The sequence below is a fragment of the Pseudophryne corroboree genome, chromosome 3 (assembly GCF_028390025.1).
Source record: "Pseudophryne corroboree isolate aPseCor3 chromosome 3, aPseCor3.hap2, whole genome shotgun sequence".
Taxonomy (NCBI): domain Eukaryota; kingdom Metazoa; phylum Chordata; class Amphibia; order Anura; family Myobatrachidae; genus Pseudophryne; species Pseudophryne corroboree.
Window position 1 is genome coordinate 745,372,783 of NC_086446.1, and position 23,740 is coordinate 745,396,522.

The window sequence follows — 23,740 nt, forward strand, 5'->3', positions numbered from 1 at the left end:
TACACATGCCGCAAACCATTTTAATCAGCGTACTCTGCTTGTGCATCTTATTTACATATACGTACGAATAAGATGCATTTTGGGGTGAAAAAGATGGCCGAGTCGCACGGGAGCTGGCGGTTCTCGTGAGCCCCATGTACAGGGCCGGTGCAAGATCATTTGGCACCCTAGGCAAAACTCCTGATCCCCCCCCCCACACACACACACACACACACACACACACACCCTCTTAGATGAAAAAGTGTTGAGGTTCAACTCCTTCTCACCATGCTAGCACTGTGTGGTGACCTCTGGTGGGCTTGTTCCTGTGTACAGTGTGGACCTCTCGCAGCTGGTGCCACTGTGATTGGTCAGTAAATTTGGGGGCGTGTGGGAGAGCAGTAGTGTATCTGCAGGGTACAGTGTGTACAGTGGGGGTCATTCCGAGTAGATTGCTCGCTGCCGATTTTCGCAGCGCAGCGATCAGGTATCTACTGCGCATGCACTGCAATGCGCACGCGCGTCATACGGGTACAAAGCAGATTGTTGCTGGGTGATGGATTTAACGAAGAATCCATTCGCACAGCCGATCGCAAGGAGATTGATAGGAAGAAGGCATTTATGAGTGACAACTGACCGTTTTCTGGGAGTGTTTGGAAAAACGCAGGCGTGTCCGGGCATTTGCTGGGCGGGTGTCTGATGTCAATTCCGGGACCAAAAAGACTGAAGTGATCGCAGCGGCTGAGTAAGTTCAGATCTACTCAGAAACTGCACAAAATGTTTTTGTAGGGCTCGGCTGCACAGGCATTCGCACACACGCAAAGTGAAAATATACTCCCCCGTGGGCGGCGACTATGCGTTTGCACGGCTGCTAAAAGTAGCTAGCGAGTGATCAACTCGGAATGACCCCCAGTGGGCGCTGCTGCTGACTCTGGCGCTACTGAAGAATTTTTAGAAGGGACAGAGGATATTGCCCATACTTTATAACCTGTCTATTAGCAACAAATAGACAAAAGAACACTTTAGTGTTGTATGTTATGTGAAAAATGAAAGCGATACAATGCTGCACCTTTTGTTCAAAATTCACTTTCAAGCTTTTAACTCCACAATAGCCACCAATGCAATAATTGATTGTTAAGAAATTTCTGTCAAGCTTGAAAGCACATTTAACTCCACATTATAGATGTAATAACTCTTTTTTTCAGAAATTGGAATAAAACCATGTCCAGCTCACAAAACAGTCATATAAATAAAACATCTTCCTGCAGAGCTAAGAATACTCACATTAGGTTGGCTTCCAGTGGTCAGATGAGCTCCCCTTTAAAAACTGCTGGCCTGTAATCACTTGCCTGTAAAGGGAACAGAGGTGTTCCGTATAAAATATGCATTCCTTCTGACCTTTTACGCGTGAATAAAATTGAGAGTTTTTAAGAGTACTGGCAACTTTAAACTTTTGTGTCATTAACTATTGCATTTGGGATGGTACTTTATTGAGGAGGAGAAAGAACAAATATTACACACACTGTATAAACTTTGTCTTTGTTGGATACTTTTTGAAACAGTATTTGATAAAGTGTGTCTGCATGGGACAAAGAATTTTGTTTATTTATAGGATGGTATTTTGGAGCTGGTCATAGTATTTTGCATATAAAGAAGTGCATTTCCCATTAGTTTTGAACTGGATGCAATAGGGTGGCAGCTGGCACTTCCTAATGCCACTGAAGTACACAGTGGCAGATCCAGAGAAAAATGACTGGGGGGACACCATGACAGGGGAAGGGTGTTATTTGCGTGCGCCAAAGGTGTACACACCCCTGGAAAAGTGGGTGTGGTCTCGCCCCAAGGTGAATGGCCTCAAAGGGAATGTCATATCCACATGACTGGGTAAGAGTGATGCCTTGAAGAGGCAGAGAGTGACAGGAGAGAGGGCAATGGGAAGCTTGTGATGAGGCAGATGATGAGACATTTAGTGGCGGGGAGACAGTGGGAGACTGAGGAGCAGTGGGTGACAGAAGAGGGCGACAGTGAGAGGCAGCAGATGACGCCAGAGAATGGGTAACAGAGGGATGCAGTGGTTGCTGCCAGGGAATGGGTGACACGAGAGAGAGGTGACGTGAAGAGATAGTGGGAGAGTGGCCGTGGGTGACAGGAAAGGGTGACGGGGAAAGGCAGTGGATGACAGGGAGAAGGTGATAGGGAGAGGCAGTGGGGGATGGAGAGAAGCACATGATGATGGTGAGAGGTGCTAACATTACATGGAACAAACAGGTAATTCATGTATAACTCGTGGAGGTATAGTTGGCATGGGGTTCCAATACTAACTGGGTGAAAATATGAGGAGAGTGGTTATAAGAGTTAGTGGTCATGAATACCAGTAACCACAGTCTAAAAGGTACATAAGTATTTTTTATAAGGTAAGAAAATTATTAAAAATATTCTAATACCATTCATAAGGGTTCTCTATCGCAGGTTAATTTTAGGAGAGAGATGTATTGTACAGTATGTGTCCCAGAAACTTCATTTGTTTCTTTATTATTTTTAATTTGATAAAGTTCTGTTGTTACAGTAATTGGCCCTACACACTGGCAGATAAAGCAGAACGATATGAACGTTCTCGTTCATAAATGAACGAGAACTCATTCATATCGTTCTGTGTGTAGGCACCAGCGATGAACGATGCACGGCCCGCGCTCGTTAATCGTTGGTGCCCCGTCGCTTATGCATGCAGGCTAATATGGACGACCTCGTCCATATTCACCTGCACTGCTATGGAGCCGGGTGACGGGGGGAGTGAAGAAACTTCACTCCCCCCGTCACTGCCCCCCCCCCGCCGCTGGGTTGCCCGTATCTGCCGTCGGGCAGCTCGTCGGCGGATCGGTATGTGTGTAGGGCCCATCAGAGTGATGGTAATTATATCGTTTTGGGCAAATTTAGCTGAAGGAATAGACAATGCAGGACAACAAAACCTTATCACATTGAAAATAATAAATAAACCGATTAAGTCTTTGGGACACACACACATCTCTCACCTAAACTCAACCTGTGGTAGAGAACCCTTATAAATTACATTGGTATTCATGACCCTGGCACCCAGTGCTGTTTTGATACAAGGAGAGACAGACCTTCCTCTATGGTGTGTGTGTGTGTGTGTGTGTGTGTGTGTGTGTGTGTGTGTGTGTGTGTGTGTGTGTGTGTGGAGAGAGAGAGAAAGAGAGAGAGAGAGAGAGAGAGACAGGAGTGGTCTGGCTCTCCTAATAGTAATGCTGTGTGCGCTGGGTGCCTGCATATATATGTGAATATACAGGAGCTGGTGGTGCGGCACCTGCAGAATTTGAGGAGTAGGTGATGGTGGGTACACACTGGTAGATATATCTGCAGATCAATTGATCGGCAGATATATCTATGGACGGATCGGGCAGTGTGCTGTGCATACACACTGTCCGATCCATCGGGGACTGACGTCATAGACTGGGCGGGCGTGTACACACGCCCGCCCAGTTCAGCTGTCAATTACCGCCGGCCGCCGCAGCATGTGTACGGGCGGTCGGCCGACCGCCCATACACACACAGCGAGGCGCCAATATATCAGTAGATATATTGGCCGTCGGCTGTGCTGCGGGGCTGACGCGATACGTCTGTGAACGACGGAGTTCACAGACGTATCGGCCGTACACACTGGCCGACGGACCCATGATATATCGGCTGTTCAAGAGAACGGCCGATATATCGGCCAGTGTGTACCCACCTTGAGGTAGCAGCAGTTCTCACGCTCCTCTGTACAGAGAGTGAGACTGAGCTCTGCCGATGAGAGGTCCCTGCAGCACCGCGGTCGCGATCGCGGTTTGTATTGAGACAGAGACACAGCTGTCTCTGTCTGCAAAAAATAATTTGGCTGATCAGGTGGGGGGTTCTGGATATTCAGACCCCCCCCCCCCTGCGTGCGCCACTGGCTGTGTCTGGACAACCAAGAGCAGCACTTACTTTACAGAGTGCGGGGGAGCCAGTAGCAGCCTGATTGCACTGAAAACATTATTTCTGCCTATGGATGAGCATACTTACTCAGAAAGGGGGCTTGTGAGGTGCTCTGGTGGGTGGGAGCAGGTTGTCCTGCTCTTTCTTCTCTTGTGTGCTCCTTTCTCCGCTCCCCACTCCTGCCTGCCCCTGCAGCACCTTCTCTTTCTGGAAGGTGGAAAAGGATCTGTCCCCTCCTAGAGGCAACTCAGGGGTTTCGAATACCTCAGCGTCCGGAACAGAGTCTACGCCGGACACATGAAGGCTGCTGAGGTAACCTGCTGGCTGCTGCACAATCAAGATGTGCTGTCCGCGGACCTGCAATAGAGTGACAGAGGCAGCATTTTGAATGCAGCACTAGCTGCGATTGGCTCACAGCTAGTGCTGCATTCAAAATGCCGCCTCTGTCACTCTATTGCAGGTCAGCGGGCAGCACAGCTTGACACGAAGACAAATTCTCACCCCTGCCACTGCTGCTCCGCAGCGCAATGCCGCGACCCGCCACTACAGCTCCGCCCTCCTCACTGTAGCGCTGTATTCAGCGCGTACCCGGCGTAACAATCGAGCCGGCCCTGCCTTAACTCTGCAGCATACATTTCCCAGGGCATTCTCAGCGGACCGCCCCTTCAGATCACCCGCCCATAGGCAGCTGCCTAAAGCTGCCTAATGGTATCGCCGGCCCTGCCCATGTAACGTGGATCATAATGTACGTAGGATAAATGAGGAAGGAGGGACACATCTGTATGGAATAAACACAAACACTGGATGGTGATGTGCACTCTGAGCAAGTTTTTAGTTTCAGTGAATGTTTACTTTGTTTAAATCAGGAACCCTGTTCTGTTTGTAGCGATGTGTCGTGGATATATAACATGGGGATCATAGCCATGGCATCTTGTCGGGTACAGTTACCCCCCCTTTGGTACCCCGGATCATGTCTTAACCCCAGGCTTAGTAACACTCTGTGGGCCTAATTCTGAGTTGATCGCAGCAGCAAGTTTGTTAGCAATTGGGCAAAACCATGTGCACTGCAGGGGAGGCAGATATAACATGTGCAGAAAGAGTTAGATTTGGGTGGGTTATTTTATTTCTGTGCAGGGTAAATACTGGCTGCTTTATTTTTACACTGCAAATTAGATTGCAGATTGAACACACCACACCCAAATCTAACTCTCTCTGCACATGTTATATCTGCCTCCCCTGCAGTGCATATGGTTTTGCCCAACTGCTAACAAAATTCCTGCTGCTATCAACTTGGAATTACCCCCTGTACTCTTTGGTTTACGGTTTCTCTAGATTACTCCATATAGGGGGCGATTCAGACCTGATCGCTGGGCTGCTAATTTTGCTGTCCTGCGTTCAGATAGTCGCCGCCCAAGGGGAGTGTAAATTTGCCTGTGCAAGTGTGCGATCCCATGCATATGCTGTGCTACTAACGCCATCCCTTAGTCAGCCACCCACAAACGGCCTCTTCCTGTCGATCAGCGTGCGAATGGCTGTGCAATTGAAATTTTCACACCATGCCTATTGTTGTTTGGCGTTACACGTGCGCATTGCAGTGCATATGCATGCGCAGTCTATCGATAATCGCCCGCTTTGCGAAAACACACAGCAGCAATCAGGTCTGAAGCGGGCCCTGAAAATAGATCAACTTTAGCTAATATGGAATAAAAACATACTAATATATTCATTTTCCCCCTACTATTTATTTGTCTCATATTTTAAAGATAATTTTTGGAAATGTTCCACGTTTCACTGGTGTCTCCCTGCGTGTCGTAAAGTAATTTTGCTTTTCCTGCAGTGCATGTAACGTTCCTATCTTACCATCTGTTATGTTCTCTAAACTGTCAGGAATGATTCTAATTTATATTGTTGGTAACTGCGCAGGTGTTAGATCTGCGCAGTAAATGAATATAATAAGCCCCCCTACACACTAGTGTGCACATTGGTGGTCATTCCGAGTTGATCGCTGGCTGCCGTCGTTCGCTGTGCAGCGATGAGGCAAAAAAAAGGGACTTCTGCGCATGCTTATGCGGCTCAATGCGCACGCGCGACGTACTATTACAATGAACGATGTAATTTCACACAGGGTCTAGCTAAGCTTTTCAGTCGCACTGCTGGCCGCAGAGTGATTGACAGGAAGTGGTCGTTTCTGGGCGTCAACTGACTGTTTTCAGGGCGAGTTCGAAAAAATGCAGGCGTGCCAGGAAAAACGCAGGCGTGGCTGGCCGAACGCAGGGCGTGTTTGTGACGTAAAAACAGGAACTGAACAGTCTGAAGTGATCGCAAGCGCTGAGTAGGTTTAGAGCTACTCAGAAACTGCACAAAAAACTTTGTAGCCGCTCTGCGATCCTTTTGTTCGCACTTCTGCTATGCTAAAATACACTCCCAGTGGGAGGCGGCATAGCATTTTCACGGCTGCTTAAAACTGCTAGCGAGCAAACAACTCGGAATGACCACCATTGGCAGGTTACAGATTGTTCCCCTGGGAGTCCTGTAGGTAACGGCTCACATATCATGGACAGGAATTCTGTACCTTCTAGAGTAACAAGCCTTTTACAATAGCTACCAGGTAGATAACATGCTGTATTTTGTTTAAGCAGACATCTCAATTATAGTTCCCACAAGAAACGAGAGTGTCCTACTTGGGGACCATTGACAGGGAAGTATTTCTGAGCTTTCAGACCAAAACTCTTTTTCTTAGAGATCAATACGACAGCGTGAATTTACCGAGTGCCCGTTAATCTGAGAAATCCTAGAAGCATAGCAACGTTCCTAGAGGTCTGAGTTGGTCTGTTGCGCTTTATATGATCCACCTGACTTAGATTATCCTGCATCTTAATGATCTTCTTTCCTTTGCAGGTATAGCGACATACTCCGATAAGCTGTTCAAGTTTAGGAATGGGCGTTGGGAAGACATCCTAAGCGATGACGTCAACATTCGCAGGGGCGTGGTGAATCGGTTTTCTGGACGATCCGTGGCCTGCATTGACAGAAAGGTGAGATTTATGGCACATGTTTGGAAATGTAACAAGATGAACAGATAAATGGGTGTCTCACTAATGATGCTAACTCTCCTGGCATCAGCGTAATGTTTTATGTGGTGCCCAGATGGAGGCTAATTCTAAGTCAGATATGTTTGCGGCTGCAGCAGCCTGCTCACTATGTTATGGCAATGCGAAAATCCACCGGTGTGTGCAGAATATCCATGCAACCGTACAGGGAGCCCTTCCTGCCCACTCTTATGTCCACAGCCATCATCATTAGTAGGTGCATAAGATTAGTCTAACAGGTGCCCCTCTTGTCTCCGCATTGTACAATTAAGCACAAAAGTCATACTACATGCCCATGATATTCTCATAAAACTCCCATGACACTCCTACTAGAAGGAAGACTTGCATACGTTCCGAAGGTCATGGTCCAGAAATGCCCTTTTCACGCGTTAGGGGCAGATGTATTAACCTGGAGAAGGGATAAGTGATAAAGCAGTGATAAGCACAAGGTGATATCGTACCAGCAAATCATTACGAATTTAAAAAATGACAGTTAGGAGCTGATTGGCTGGTGCGTTATCACCTTACACTTATCACTGCTTTATCACTTCCTTATCCCTTCTCCAGGTTTAATACATCTGCCCCATAATGTGGCCGGTTGAATGTCAGATCATCCGTGTGCTTTAGCGAACTCAGGAACTGATTCCAATATGGTTGGTATTACACAGCCGCAGGGAAGCATCTGTGCACTGCTGGTTTTAGGGTGTTCGGCGTTCCCTGCATTGCAGAGCCCGCTTATTTATTTATTTTATTATTTATTAACAGTTTCTTATATAGCGCAGCATATTCCGTTGCGCTTTACAATTAGAACAACAGTAATAGAACAAAACTGGGTAAAAACAGACAGACATAGAGGTAGGAAGGCCCTGCTCGCAAGCTTACAATCGCATCACGTCAGCCCTGCGACTCCGCAATACCATACAACAAGTATTCTAATGCTGCAGGAGGTGTCTGTAGGAAAAGATGTCTCTTGCCAGCCTCTGTGAGATCCGAGTGTCGGTCACGATAGTCACATCCCTCGGCCAGTCTGCGTAAGCCAAAGCTTGCTTAGACTGGCCGACAGAATCCCTTTGTCGGGTCCAGAAAGTCTGCATCCAACAACACAGACCCTGGGATTGATACGCCTACAAACGGAAGACAACACCCCCCCAGTTTGTAGAATGGTCCCGGTTGCCACCCCCGCTCTGCCCCCAAATGCGCTGCGGCTAAGGTGGGACTGCATGCTCTCTTCCCCACATAATTGGCGCATCTATAATGGGTGCAAGGTGTGTGGTGCACATGATCCAGGGGGGGGGGGGGGCGCAAAAACGCGCACCCTGCACCCATATAAATATACTTACCCCTCCAAAGTCCCACGGTGGCCTGAGCTATGGGCAGAAATCACAGGGAAAATGTTGTGGCAGCCATTTTCCTGGTGATTCGCTCATGCACAGTATAGATGTCCCCGGGAACAAGGCACAGGCGCCATGTTCCCGCAGACCTGCACCTGTGTGGTAGACCTTGGCACAAAGCCAGACTCTCCTGCGCTGACAGAGATCCTGTACAAAGTCCCTCTCCTCTCTAAAACCACCCCAGTCCCCCATCACCAGATTTGTATGTAACCCATCGGGTCTGCGAGCAAATCCGAATCCGGCCCTCCATCCGTGTGCTTATGTCTGATTTGGCGCAAGCGCAGTCGACAGCGTCTTACGCAAGATCCGTCCACATTGCCACTTACAGTACATCAGAGTGTTGTAACTTTTGAGCTATAACTGCTATTTCAAATCTACTTTCAGCAATAAACTTTTCAGCAAATTCTGATGTTGATTGACATGTTACACGACCCCCTTTCCAAAAAAAAAAAAACTGACTTAGATTCAAGGCGTCCGATATCAAGATGGCGCCCATGTTCGGTACATACCCTAAAAGATAGCCCACCTCACCCATTCCTTACTGGAGTATTCAGTTTTCCCATTTCCTGCACAGTTGTTTAAACAAAAGGGTGTACTGCGACTTTTGAATCACCCTGTCCATACAGTTATTTCTTTAATAATATGCTGCTGGATGTTTTCTTTTTCTTGTCTTTTCTTACCACACATTGCAGAAAATTGCATAAAAAGTGGAACTCAGGCTTTTGTTGTCACAAATGAACAATTACATTTAAAGGGAACTATTTTATATCTGGGACTGTGCTAGATCTTTTTTTTTTTTTTTTTTGTCTTTTCCAAATTGAATTTTGATATGTAGCAGTATTAAAGTCGGCATCGCAACCATCTCTTCTCACTTTGTTTTGGGCTTCCGCAATTGTACAGGCCATTTATAACTCCCCTGCCTTGAACTGTGTTCCAGTGTGACCTTTTATTAAATTGGCGTCTTAGAGACAGTGCCACCGTCTCTGCGAGCTTAGGATGAATGGCACTTTAAGTAGTTCTGCCCTCAGACATATTAGTCTTCTTGAACTTTATAACTTCTGGCATTATCTGAGCGATGAGTAGTTCAAGCGATGCGTTTCTCGGTTGAGAGTGCAAACAGGCGCTGAATAATACTGGTCGCCGTGGAGCAAAGCCGACACAGAAACGAAATATAACAAAGAGATACTATTTAACTTTAAAAGGTTATGTGTTATTGCGCTGAATAATATACATGCTATAACTGGAGAAGTTATATTTAAGTAAATACTGTACATTTATTGTGCTGCAATTCAATGTTCTGCAGCAGATTGCCACGTTACGGAGGAGGAGCTTAGGAGGTCAGTGATGTGAGCAATATATAATTCCCCGATCGCAAGGCATACTATATAATATATGTGAGTGCGTGTGTGTATATGTAGGGAAGGGTATTCCAAAAGAGTGACATTTCCCAATTACTTATCCTGTGAGCTAAGAAAAGGAAAAACGGCATTAAAAAAAAAAATCATATTTTCTCAGTATTGATAACTAATATTGTAAAAAGGTACATAGGGCCTAATTCAGAGTTGATCGCAGCAACAAATTTGTTAGCAGTTGGGCAAAACCAGGGCCCTCATTCCGAGTTGTTCGCTCGCAAGGCGATTTTAGCAGTATTGCACACGCCAAGCCGCCGCCTACTGGGAGTGAATCTTAGCTTCTTAAAATTGCGAACTAAAGATTCGCAATATTGCGATTACACACCTCGTAGCAGTTTCAGAGTAGCTTCAGACTTACTCGGCATCTGCGATCAGTTCAGTGCCTATCGTTCCTGGTTTGACGTCACAAACACACCCAGCGTTCGCCCAGACACTCCTCCGTTTCTCCGGCCACTCCTGCGTTTTTTCCGGAAACGGTAGCGTTTTTTCACACACTCCATAAAACGGCCTGTTTCCGCCCAGTAACACCCATTTCCTGTCAATCACATTACGATCACCAGAACGATGAAAAAGCCGTGAGTAAAAATCCTAAGTGCATAGCAAATTTACTTGGCGCAGTCGCAGTGCGGACATTGCGCATGCGCATTAAGCGGAAAATCGCTGCGATGCGAAGATTTTTACCGAGCGAACAACTCGGAATGAGGGCCCATGTGCACTGCAGGTGGGGCAGATATAACATGTGCAGAGAGAGAGTTAGATTTGGGTGGGGTGTGTTCAAACTGAAATCTAAATTGCTGTGTAAAAATAAAGCATCCATTATTTACCCCTAACAGAAACAAAATAACCCACCCAAATCTAACTCTCTCTGCACATGTTACATCTGCCCCACCTGCAGTGCACATGGTTTTGCCCAACTGCTAACAAATTTACTGCTGCGATCAACTCTGAATTACCCCCATTGATAGCAACCCCAACCACATCTCAATTAACCCTATAATTAGGAAGTATTTGGAATTACTGGTTTGTAAGTAAACTATCCCATATATCCCATATCTGGTAAATGTCTCTCTCTTGTTGTGTATAGACAGTAGTCTGTACTTTTTCTCTATTCCAACTATGGACCAGTGCTTAGTGATGAATACTGTATTTGCAGCGATTTTCTGGCCCACAGTAACTGGCACAAGGAAGAAGGTCACTGCCAGAAGCATCCTAAGTTCACCCCGGGAAACTCTACTGGCTTCAGGTGCCATTCCAATCCGAATGCAGCTGCTGTTGGGAAAACCATGTAAACTTGAGGAGAACATGTAAACTCCACACTTATGGTGTCTTGATCAGGAATTGAACTCATGAACACTAGCACTATGCTAAATCTTTCAAGAGTTCACATAAAGGCCTTAAAGGGGAACGGCATGTGGTGAAGTGGTATGTCATTCAGAACAACCACATTGAGGGGTAGATTAATCAAAACTTTGAGGGGCAGATGTACTAAGCCTTGGAGAGAGATAAAGTGGAGATAAAGTACCAGCCAATCAACTCTTAACTGTAATTTTTTTTAAAACAGCCTGTAACATGGCAGTTAATAGCTGGATCTCTGGCTGTCTATAGTCATATAGAAAGGATGGAGGTTCCGTCCGTTTTAATTTGTATCTAGGAGAGAATTCCTGATGGAGCAAGTCACACCAAAATTTGGCACAGAAGAATAATATGAATAATATTTCTTACATCTGGAAGACCTCTGCCTCCATCACGACAGATCCTGATTAAAGTTAAGACTTTTTAACTACCCTTATCTTAATCAAATTTGGAAATGATTGTAGAGTCTCACTCGGGAGTCTCTGTAAGGTAAAGGATTCTTCGTACAACATTGATGTATATAGCCACCATTCTTACACCACAAGAGTTTGTGTGCTGTCTCCTTGCCTGAAGACAATTAGAAGAAGAAAGTTCTTAATACATAGGGGTAAATTTACTAAGATTCGTATTTTCCAGATTCAGGTCAAAGTTCAATCACGAATGACATCGAAAGTGTAAAACTGCAACTTTTTGAATTGATTACGACTAATTTACTAAGCTGTCGTATTCGGGTTTTTCTTTTGTTCCGATGTCGATGTCATTCGTGGTTTTTTTTCTATTTTTACGGCAGTGATTAGCAAAACACTGCCGACTTTTTTTACAATCAATCTCGGCCGGATCTGTGTGATCCGTGCTGGGGTTTATTTTTATTTTTTTTTAAATTAAACACTGTAAAATAATAATAAAAAATGCGTGGGGTCCCCCCTCCTAAGCATAACCAGCCTCGGGCTCTTTGAGCCGATCCTGGTTGCAAAAATATGTGGGAAAAAATGACAGGGGTTCCCCCATATTTAAGCAACCAGCATCGGGCTCTGCGCCTGGTCCTGGTCCCAAAAATACGGGGGACAAAAAGAGTAGGGGTCCCCCGTATTTTTAAAACCAGCACCGGGCTCCACTAGCTGGACAGATAATGCCACAGCCGGGGGTCACTTTTATATAGTGCCCTGCGGCCGTGGCATCAAAAATCCAACTAGTCACTCCTGGCCGGGGTACCCTGGGGGAGTGGGGACCCCTTCAATCAAGGGGTCCCCCCCCCCCCGCCACCCAAGGGCCAGGGGTGAAGCCCGAGGCTGTCCCCCCCCATCCAATGGGCTGCGGATGGGGAGGCTGATAGCCTTTGTTGTAAAAGAAAAGATATTGTTTTTAGTAGCAGTACTACAAGGCCCAGCAAGCCTCCCCCGCATGCTGGTACTTGGAGAACCACAAGTACCAGCATGCGACGGAAAAACGGGCCCGCTGGTACCTGTAGTACTACTACTAAAAAAATACCCAAAAAAAGACAAGACACACACACCGTGAAAGTATAATTTTATTACATACATACACACATACATACATACTTACCTTAAGTTCCCACGCAGGTCGGTCCTCTTCTCCAGTAGAATCCAAGGGGTACCTGTTGAAGAAATTATACTCACGAGATCCAGGGGTCCAGGCTCCTCGGGAAATCCAGGGGTAATCCACGTACTTGCATAAAATAAGAAAACGGAAAGCCGAGCCACGAACTGAAAGGGGCCCCATGTTTTCACATGGGACTCCTTTCCACGAATGCCAGAAACCCACTCTGACTGATGTCTAAGTGGGTTTCTTCAGCCAATCAGGGAGTGCCACGTTGTAGCACTCTCCTGATCGTCTGTGTGCTCCTGTCCTCACTGACAGGCAGCACACGGCAGTGTTACAATGTAGCGCCTATGCGCTACATTGTAACCAATGATGGGAACTTTCTGCCCTGCGGTTGACCTAAAGTGACGTCACCGCTGAGCAGAAAGTTCCCAGCATTGGTTACAATGTAGCGCATAGGCGCTACATTGTAACACTGTCGTGTGCCGCCTGTCACTCAGTACAGGAGCACACAGCCGATCAGGAGAGTGCTACAACGTGGCACTCCCTGATTGGCTGAAGAAACCCACTTAGACATCAGTCAGAGTGGGTTTCTGGCATTCGTGGAAAGGAGTCCCATGTGAAAACATGGGGCCCCTTTCAGTTCGTGGCTCGGCTTTCCGTTTTCTTATTTTATGCAAGTACGTGGATTACCCCTGGATTTCCCGAGGAGCCTGGACCCCTGGATCTCGTGAGTATAATTTCTTCAACAGGTACCCCTTGGATTCTACTGGAGAAGAGGACCGACCTGCGTGGGAACTTAAGGTAAGTATGTATGTATGTGTGTATGTATGTAATAAAATTATACTTTCACGGTGTGTGTGTCTTGTCTTTTTTTGGGTATTTTTTTAGTAGTAGTACTACAGGTACCAGCGGGCCCGTTTTTCCGTCGCATGCTGGTACTTGTGGTTCTCCAAGTACCAGCATGCGGGGGAGGCTTGCTGGGCCTTGTAGTACTGCTACTAAAAACAATATCTTTTCTTTTACAACAAAGGCTATCAGCCTCCCCATCCGCAGCCCATTGGATGGGGGGGGGGACAGCCTCGGGCTTCACCCCTGGCCCTTGGGTGGCAGGGGGGGGGGACCCCTTGATTGAAGGGGTCCCCACTCCCCCAGGGTACCCCGGCCAGGAGTGACTAGTTGGATTTTTGATGCCACGGCCGCAGGGCACTATATAAAAGTGACCCCCGGCTGTGGCATTATCTGTCCAGCTAGTGGAGCCCGGTGCTGGTTTTAAAAATACGGGGGACCCCTACTCTTTTTGTCCCCCGTATTTTTGGGACCAGGACCAGGCGCAGAGCCCGATGCTGGTTGCTTAAATATGGGGGAACCCCTGTCATTTTTTACCCATATTTCTGCAACCAGGATCGGCTCAAAGAGCCCGAGGCTGGTTATGCTTAGGAGGGGGGACCCCACGCAATTTTTTTAAATAAAATAACAACTTTCCCACCCCTTCCCACTGATATACATGCACGGATCTCATGGATTCCTGCATGCCTATCCAATCACGGAAAAAAAAAGTAGGTCTGTTTTTTTTAGCACTTTTTTACGAGTTGTAATTTTTCACGGCAGTGTTTGTTTGTTTTTTGCTTTGCACTTCTTAGTAAATGACCGAGATTCATACTTAAACAGCCGCGTTTTGACCGATGGTGTATTCATTCGTAATTTTTTACTTGGGCTTGCAAAAAATTACTAATGCCCTCATCTCTGCCGTGATTAGTGTTTAGTAAATTACCGAGATGACACTTTGATGAAAAAACGGCATCTCGGTCAAAATCGGGAGCTTAGTAAATTTCCCCCATAGTAGGCTATAATTGTTCATTCATTAAATATACTAATATTGGATTTACCTGGTTTTCCAATTAAACGTACAATATTGGGCTAAGGTTAATTTCTCAGAGTGCAAGATGTGAAAAGTCTCTGATTTTAGCATCATTTATTTTATAACCTAATAAAATGGAATACGAATCAAGAGTCATATAAATTTGGAAGCCGGGGGAAGAGAACATAAGTAGCACATCATCTGCAAATAAGGATAATTTATATTCCCTTTCCCCAACACCTAAACTCATAACGTCTGGATTTGACCTAATTAAATTTGCTAATGGCTTTACCGTTAATACAAATACAAGAAGAAATAAAGGGCAACTCTGTCTGGAGCGATTGCCTTTATGGATGGTGCTTGATGTCTTTCCATTAATTTGGACTTTGGCAGAGTTTTTTGAATAGAGCTTTTATTGCAATAAGGAGTTTCTCCCACAGCCAATTTTTTTAGGACAGCAAACTTAAGTGATCCAGGAATCATGTCTACCACATTGCACATATGGCCTAATTCATGTTTGTATGGAATTGCACTACCGTGCAATTCTATCTAATTAAAATGCAAATGCAGCAGGAGGCGACTGTAGGAGATAAACTTAATACCTGGACCGCTGGGGTACCATGAGGAGAACTTCTGCCTTAGGCAGCATCAAAAGCTGTTGTAGTTATTTTGAATTTCTGTGTTGCACTTGAGGATTGTATTATTGGTTGTACAAGTACTTGAAACGTTCACAATTCATAAACATGTTCCACTCAGTATTATTATTACAATTTATTTATAAGGCGCCACAAGTGTTTCGCAGCGCCGTACATACAACACACATTAGAACAATACAGGGTATACAGAACATAACATCATAGAAAACTAATACAGAGCACAGGTAACACTTAGCACCACATTTCTCATTACACAATACATCTGAGATGTCAGGAAGCAAAGACGTAATCGGCATACTACTGGGAGTGGGGCAGGCAGGCTTGGACTGGCCCACAGGGGAACAGGGGAAACCACCGGTGGGCCCCATTGCCTGGGGCCCACCTCCTGCTCTAAGGATCAGATTCCATATTGTGCACTTGAATTATACATTATACATATGTTACCTTATACTGGGCTATGGTGTATTTTCTGGGATCCGGTCTGAAGATAGACAGTGTCTAGGTCGACAATGTTTAGGTCGACCACTATAGGTCGACAGTCACTAGGTCGACATGGATGGAAGGTCGACAGGGTTTCTAGGTCGACATGTGCTAGGTCGACAGGTCTAAAGGTCGACATGAGTTTTTCAAATTTTTTTTTTTTTTTTTTTCATACTTAACGATCCACGTGGACTACGATTAGAACGGTAAAGTGTGCCGAGCGAAGCGGTAGCGGAGCGAAGGCACCATGCCCGTAGGATGGCGAGCGAAGCGAGCCATGCGAGGGGACACGGTGCACTAATTTGGGATCCCGGTCACTCTACGAAGAAAACGACACAAAAAAAAATAAAAATCCTCATGTCGACCTTTAGACCTGTCGACCTAGCACATGTCGACCTAGAAACCCTGTCGACCTTCCATCCATGTCGACCTAGTGACTGTCGACCTGTAGTGGTCGACCTAAACATTGTCGACCTAGACACTGTCGATTTGATGAACCACACACGTATTTTCTACAGTGCATTGCTGTTATTAATCTGGTACATTATCATGCATGTAGCAGCTGAATTTACTGTATATATTTATGAAGGGGCCCAGACATTGCACTCTCTAATGGTTAGTCAAACCAATGAGGTGGCAGACTCCACCCCCTTTGTAGACTGACCACACCCCTAAACATGGGCCCCTACCACTGCATTCCGCCCGGTGGGCCCTACATGCCCCAGTCCGACATTGGGGGCAGCCATTGGAAAAGATGAACAGTCATGAGCAGGAGGAAAATCAGGTATAGACAAGATAGTCACCGAGTAGGAGATAGCTGTAATTGAAGTGCAAGAGAAGATGGCTGTGATAGCAGGAGGGAAAAGGGCCCTGCTCCAAGGATCTTACAATCTAGGGAAGAGGAAGACAGACAGTTGACATGAGGTACAAGCAAGGAAGGTGGCCTGGTCTCAGGAAGTAAGCGAGGCAGAGATGGCCAGGCATGAGGATGAGAGAGCGGTCTCAAGACTGGGTTATGCGGAAGGGTAGATTTTGATGCACAGGTGAGTTTTCAGTGCCCGTTTGAAGCTTTGTAAGGTCAGGAAGAGTCTAATAGAGCAAGGGAGCTTGTTCCCGTGAAGAGGGGCAGCACGGGCAAAATCTTGGATTCGCTCATGGGATGAGGTTGTAGATGTATGGTGCGGTGGAATTAGAGAGGGCCTTGTATGTGAGGGGGAGGAGTTTGAAGAGGATTCTGTGGGGGAATGGGAGCCAGTGCACGTTTTGTCGAAGGGGTGTCATTGTTTTTGTATCTGTCTCATAATCCCTTTCTCCTTCCAGGACTGGGTGTGGATTATTAGATCTACACTAAAAAGGTCTAGTCAATAGGTCTACCACTAATGGTAGACATGCATTAGGTTGACAGGGTCGAAACGGTTAAAGTTCGACATAGAATAGGTAGACAATAGGAATGGTCGACGGTAAAAAAGTTGACATGGAAATAGTAGACCCGAAAAAGGTAGACGCAAATTTCTTTAGTTTTTTTTGGGTGTTTTGTCACTTTTCTGCCACAAACAAGCCCCATTTGTGTACCATGTCCCCTCACATTCGGGCAAAGTTACTATTACCAAGTGTAGTCCACATGGAAAAAGTTGAAAAAATTAAATTTCCTTTAAAAAACTTGTGTCTACCATATGTGTGTCGACCATTGCCATGTTGACCTTTTGACCCTGTTGACCTTTTGAGCTGTCTACCTTTTTTCATGTCGACCTTTTCATCCTGTCGACCTTCTGACCCTGTCCACCTAATGCATGTCTACCATTAGTGGTAGACCTATTGACTGTAGACCTTTTTAGTGTAGATCTATAGTCTGGATACCCCAGAACTATCCTGCCAATGTTGTTCATGTGTAACAATACAATAATTGCGATCTACAAAGTTGCAGAGGCACGCTGGGTTGGCGTTCCCTGCTCCCAGACCTCATCCCATCCTCAGGTCACAGAATAGGAGGCCAGGAGCAGGAAGCTGGGCACAGAGACAGGTATCACTTGGGAAGCAAACGTGGTGCCCTCTCGGCCTGGTTCAGCCCAGCTTCAGGGTGTGGGCTAATGGCAAGTGGTGGGCATGAATAATTGAGTACTGGATGCAATAGGTAGGAATGGCCAATGACCATCGATAATCTGTGTGGCCAAAAACAAGGGCTATTGCCATTTATGGTGGGCCACCTATATCACACCTTCAGTGGTAGTAGCCTGATGTTGAGGAACATCGGCGCTGGCAGTAAGCTCAACCATCGACTGATTTTGGTTGATGGTTTAAACCCATTGACAATCAATGGTAGATCCGTTGATGACCATCACTAACCAGATAAGTGTATCCAGGGTTAGGGGGGCATAACATTTAGGAGAACAGGCAAATGCAATTCTCAACTTGTCCTCATTTTCTATACAGATAAACACCTCCAACCTGTATCTGGTATTTTCTGTTCTTCTGGTCATAATTAAGGAGATAATATTTTATATGAGATTACCTACAATACATTACGTTAGTCTTGTTCAATGGCTTTCTGTGAAGTAGAAGCGTGGGCGTTCAGTAACTTTGAGTCCCTTTTCTCCATCCCGTGTTACTACCCTATGATGTGACAATGTTCTCACGACATGCTATGACAGCTGCTGTTCATTGGGCCATTTATGAATATGCTAATGCACTCAGCTGGCATCAATGGGGCATTTAATAGCTTCATATGCTGGTGATTTGCATTGTCCCAGAAATGCAATAAATAATGAAACTGATATCAGTGGAACAAAAACCTTGCTTCAATTTAACACATCTGCATATTGTTTTCTGCATAGGGGAGGGGAAGCGACTCGTTTCTAAGACCTTGATACAGTATAGAGATAGGTACTTAACAATATGTAAAATGTTCAAGCTTAACCTTGAAAATATTAATGATAATCCTACTGTTTAGCTGACAAAACACAATAAAATACAGCATCAAGGGAGCATTTAAAACAGATCTGGGCTTTATTAAATCTTCCAGACTCGGGCATCTCTACTCTATTCCTGAGCGAAATAAATCATATTACCAGTACGCTCAATGTGTGTGCTTGACCTAACGTACTTGTACAGACAGGAACTGATGGAAGCCTACATTGCCTATTCATGTGTATACCTTCCGCACAAGGCAGAGAATGGTTTGCAGTCGCGTTTATTTTGTTCTAGGTTCTTTTGTTTTGCTGAAACAATGTGTTTGCGTCTCAAAGGACCGTTTGAAAGCATAAAGTAGGACTATCCAAGGAGTTGTTGTGTTAGGTGTAGTCATTATGTAAATGGTAAGGTATTTGGTATATGAAAGTGCTCATCGACAGCCCCCAGGTGCCAAGCGTAGGATAATGGGAAGGCTTGATAAATTAGCTGTGACTTTACACATTAGCAAAGGCACATGTTTGTGAAGTAAGGGATTACAGTACAACTATTTCCAGAGTCAGCTTTATTTGGTTTCAAAGAGGTGAGGTGCTCTGCTAAATAAATTAAAATCTAAATGACAGTGTAAAAATAAAGCAGATAGTATTTACCTACCATGCACAGAAACAATATCACCCATCCAAATCTAAATCTTTCTGCACGTTACATCTGCCCCGCCTGCAGTGCACATGGTTTTGCCCAATTTCTAACTTTTTTCATTTGCTAACAAACCTGAATAACCCCCAGAGTTCGGAGTTTTTGCACACAATGGGGTAAAATGCTGATGTGACGAGATGGTCAATATTTAGAAACACTGTACTAATGGCTTAAAAGAAAGTAAAGCAACTCTACCTGCAGTGTGGAAGGAAAGGGGGACTTATGTTCCCCCAAAATTGTTACACCAGGTCAGTCAAATACTAGTTTTTGTTGTACCAGTTGATACTCTTTTTCAAAATATTGTGCCATGTACCACCCAAAAATCTTTGCCACTGTTTTTGTGAAGCTCTCCATCTTTCCCACAGAGGAAATGGATGCTTCCCAAGCACCCTGCATTATAGAGTTATTTAACAAGTTGCATTGATTAAGTATGGGCTTCAAAATTCATAATAATATCACTCACACCTTTTATGGATGAATTGCCAGCTCTCCCGGAAATTCTCGGATATTTCTTAATTTCATAGACCTATCCCCCAAATTAAATGGAATGTGCTGTCCTGTAGCTTGATGACGCAGTTTGCAGTGAAAACGCGTATCCATGACCTCGCACCCTGCTGTACATTGCGGCCAATCCTGGCATGGTACAGTGGGGGCAGGGTGTGACCTATTGTCCACATCAGTGGCAGCTCCAGAGGTCGGGCTGCAGCGAAGTCCAAAATTCAAATAGGGGAGCAACACTTAGAGGTCTATTCATGAAGCAGTGAAAAGAGTGAGCTTGTGGAGAAGTTGCCCATGGCAACCAATCAGCTGCTCCGTACAGTTGCATAGTATGCAAATTATAAATGTTACTTCAATGCTGATTGGTTGCTATGGGCAACTTCTCCACAGGCTCACTCCTCCACCCTTTTCACTGCTTCATGAATAGACCCCCAAATGTCACCAACTGCCATACCAAACTGACTCACTGGCAGTTGGTGTGTCTCCACTACGATCCATGCTGAATTAGGCCCTTAGACACATGTGCAGTTGGAAACCATCAACTGTTTGCACAGAATTTGGCGTATGACTCAGATCAGGACCTATGTGCCATATGTAATGAAGTCCGAATTGGCCAGAGGTGCGGGATGCAGGCCAAACTTGGGCATTTTATTAAAGCGGCAACTTCATTACATCCGTCCCTGTGTCTTTCCAATAAAATACAACACGAGACGTAAGGGTCTATTTACTAAGCCTAGGATGGAGATAAAGTACCAGGCAATCATCTCCTAACTGCCATGTCACAGGCTGTGTTTGATGAATGACAGTTGGGAACTGATTGGCTGGTACATTCCATCCAAGGCTTAGTAAAAAGACCCCTATAATAAGATAAAAACAAATGGAAAGACCCTTTAGTACAAAATAGACCTGCACTACTGCTGCGGAATACTGCATGAAGCTTCACAGAGTAGGCAACTGCCAAACTTATAGTATTGCTTTATTTTTTTCCTTTTCATTTCTCGCAGGTTGGAAAATGCTCAGCGGACCTCAATATTCCACACAGATCCCTTCTAAATGTGATCCTAACGTTGTCCATTTATCATCTCGGTTTAACAGACTGCAATCTACCTGATCTGAAACGCTTGGTGCAGAATTACTGCTCTGTGTTCTCAGCAATGATTTCCCCACGAATGAACCTTTTCAATAACATATCTATGAAGCTTCCAGAAATAATTAGAGGACACTTACGGTACTTTAGGGGTTTAATAAAATACATTGCTCTATAAAACAACCAATTTGCACAGCATTCAAAAAAACATTCTTTAGGGGGCTCTTAATGCTGCTCAGCGCATCCATGAAATAAGAAAGTGACTCCGCTTGTGCGGCGTGTGTCAATAAATTACGCCGCTAATGTGCGTAAAAATTACAATCTTCCAGATTAAACACCAAGAGCCATCTGTCTCGGTGTCTTATATGTGCTGCCTAGACTACATTGTCTGTGATTTCCATGTCTCTGCCTACGCCTGTGTACGGCGGTCTTGTTCCGAAACAGAACTGTAAAAGTCACAACGCGTTGACAGGACAGAAGTGATTTTTTTTTAGCGCAATACTGTTTTCCTGATATGGTTTTGTGCGGTCAATGGGGATTCTTGATCCCTACTTATCTAGAACTGTAAAATTGTTTTATAATTGGAAAAATAAGATTTTAACCCTACCGGTAAATCTTTTTCTCCTAGTCCGTAGAGGATGCTGGGGACTCCGTAAGGACCATGGGGTATAGACGGGCTCCGCAGGAGACATGGGCACTACAAAGAACTTATAGTATGGATGTGCACTGGCTCCTACCTCTATGCCCCTCCTCCAGACCTCAGTTAGAGAACTGTGCCCAGAGAAGAGGGACAATACGAGGAAAGGATTTTGTTAATCTAAGGGCAAGATTCATACCAGCCCACACCAAGCATACCATATAACCTGGAAACATGTAACCAGTTAACAGTATGAACAAAAAACAGCATCAGTCCAAGACTGATTCCCACTGTAACATAACCCTTATGTAAGCAATAACTATGTACAAGTCTTGCAGAAATATGTCCGCACTGGGACGGGCGCCCAGCATCCTCTACGGACTAGGAGAAAAAGATTTACCGGTAGGTTTAAAATCTTATTTTCTCTTACGTCCTAGAGGATGGTGGGGACTCCGTAAGGACCATGGGGTTTATACCAAAGCTCCAAACCGGGCGGGAGAGTGCGGATGACTCTGCAGCACCGATTGAGCAAACGCGAGGTCCTCATCAGCCAGGGTATCAAACTTGTAGAATTTTGCAAAAGTGTTTGAATCCGACCAAGTAGCAGCTCGGCATAACTGCAAAGCCGAGACGCCTCGGGCAGCCGCCCAAGAAGAGCCCACCTTCCTAGTGGAATGGGCCTTTACCGAATTTGGCAACGGCAATCCAGCCGTAGAATAAGCCTGCTGAATCATGTTACAGATCCAGCGAGCAATAGTCTGCTTCGACGCTGGCGCGCCAATCTTCTTGTCTGCATACAGGACAAACAGAGCCTCTGTTTTCCTAACCCTAGCCGTCCTGGCTACATAAATTTTCAAGGCCCTGACTACATCCAGGGACTTGGAGTCCTCCAAGTCATCCGTAGCCACAGGCACCACAATAGGTTGGTTCATATGAAACGAAGACATCACCTTAAGTAAAAATTGAGGACGAGTCCTCAATTCTGTTCTATCCACATGAAAAATCAAGTAGGGGCTTTTGTGAGACAAGGCCGCCAATTCTGACACCCGCCTTGCGGAAGCCAAGGCTAATAACATGACCACCTTCCAGGTGAGAAATTTCAATTCAACCGTTTGAAGGGGTTCAAACCAGTGAGACTTCAGGAACCTTAACACCACGTTCAGGTCCCATGGTGCCACTGGGGGCACAAAAGGAGGCTGGATGTGCAGCACTCCCTTCACAAAAGTTTAGACTTCTGGGAGAGAAGCCAATTCCTTCTGAAAGAATATAGATAGGGCCGAAATCTGTACCTTAATGGAGCCTAACTTCAGGCCCATATCCACACCTGTCTGCAGTGTAGAAAACGGCCCAGATGGAAATCTTCCGTAGAAGCATTCTTGGTTTCACACCAAGACACATATTTCCTCCAGATACGGTGATAATGTTTCGCCGTCACCTCCTTCCTAGCCTTTATTAGAGTAGGTATGACCTCCGCCGGAATATCTTTCCCAGCTAGGATCCGGCGTTCAACCGCCATGCCGTCAAACGCAACCGCGGTAAGTCTTGGAACACGCAGGGCCCCTGCTGCAACACATCCTCCCTGAGAGGAAGAGGCCAAGGATCTTCTGTGAGCATTTCCTGAAGATCTGAGTACCAGGCCCTTCGAGGCCAATCTGGAACAATGAGAATTGTCTGTACTCCTTTTCGTCTTATGATCCTCAAAATTTTTGCAATGAGAGGAAAAGGAGGAAACACATAGACCGACTGAAACACCCCTGGTGTTACCAGGGCGTCTACTGCTATTGCCTGAGGGTCCCGGGACCTGGCACAATACCTCCGAAGTTTCTTGTTGAGGCGTGACGCCATCATGTCTATTTGAGGAACTCTCCAGAGACCCACTATCTCTGCAAAGACTTCTTGATGAAGTCCCCACTCTCCTGGATGGAGATCGTGCTTGCTGAGGAAGTCTGCTTCCCAGTTGTCCACTCCCGGAATGAAAACAGCTGACAGAGCGCTTACATGACTTTCTGCCCAGCGAAGAATCCTGGTGGCTTCCGCCATCGCGACTCTGCTCCTTGTCCCGCCTTGGCGGTTCACATGAGCCACGACTGAGACATTGTCTGATTGAATCAGAACCGGTAGGTTGCGAAGAAGACTCTCCGCTTGTCGAAGGACATTGTATATGG

General features: G+C 45.6%; 1 protein-coding gene across 5 annotated transcripts in view; it reads left to right on the forward strand.

Annotated features, from left to right (window-relative positions):
- CRTAC1 (cartilage acidic protein 1) overlaps nucleotides 1-23,740 on the forward strand; it is a 1,057,458-nt gene that overhangs the window by 523,648 nt on the left and 510,070 nt on the right. For all 5 annotated transcript variants that reach the window (XM_063962302.1, XM_063962305.1, XM_063962306.1 and 2 more), the window contains one exon: nucleotides 6,850-6,986. In XM_063962302.1, the coding sequence (XP_063818372.1) occupies nucleotides 6,850-6,986 (137 nt within the window). The remainder of the gene's footprint in view (nucleotides 1-6,849; nucleotides 6,987-23,740) is intronic.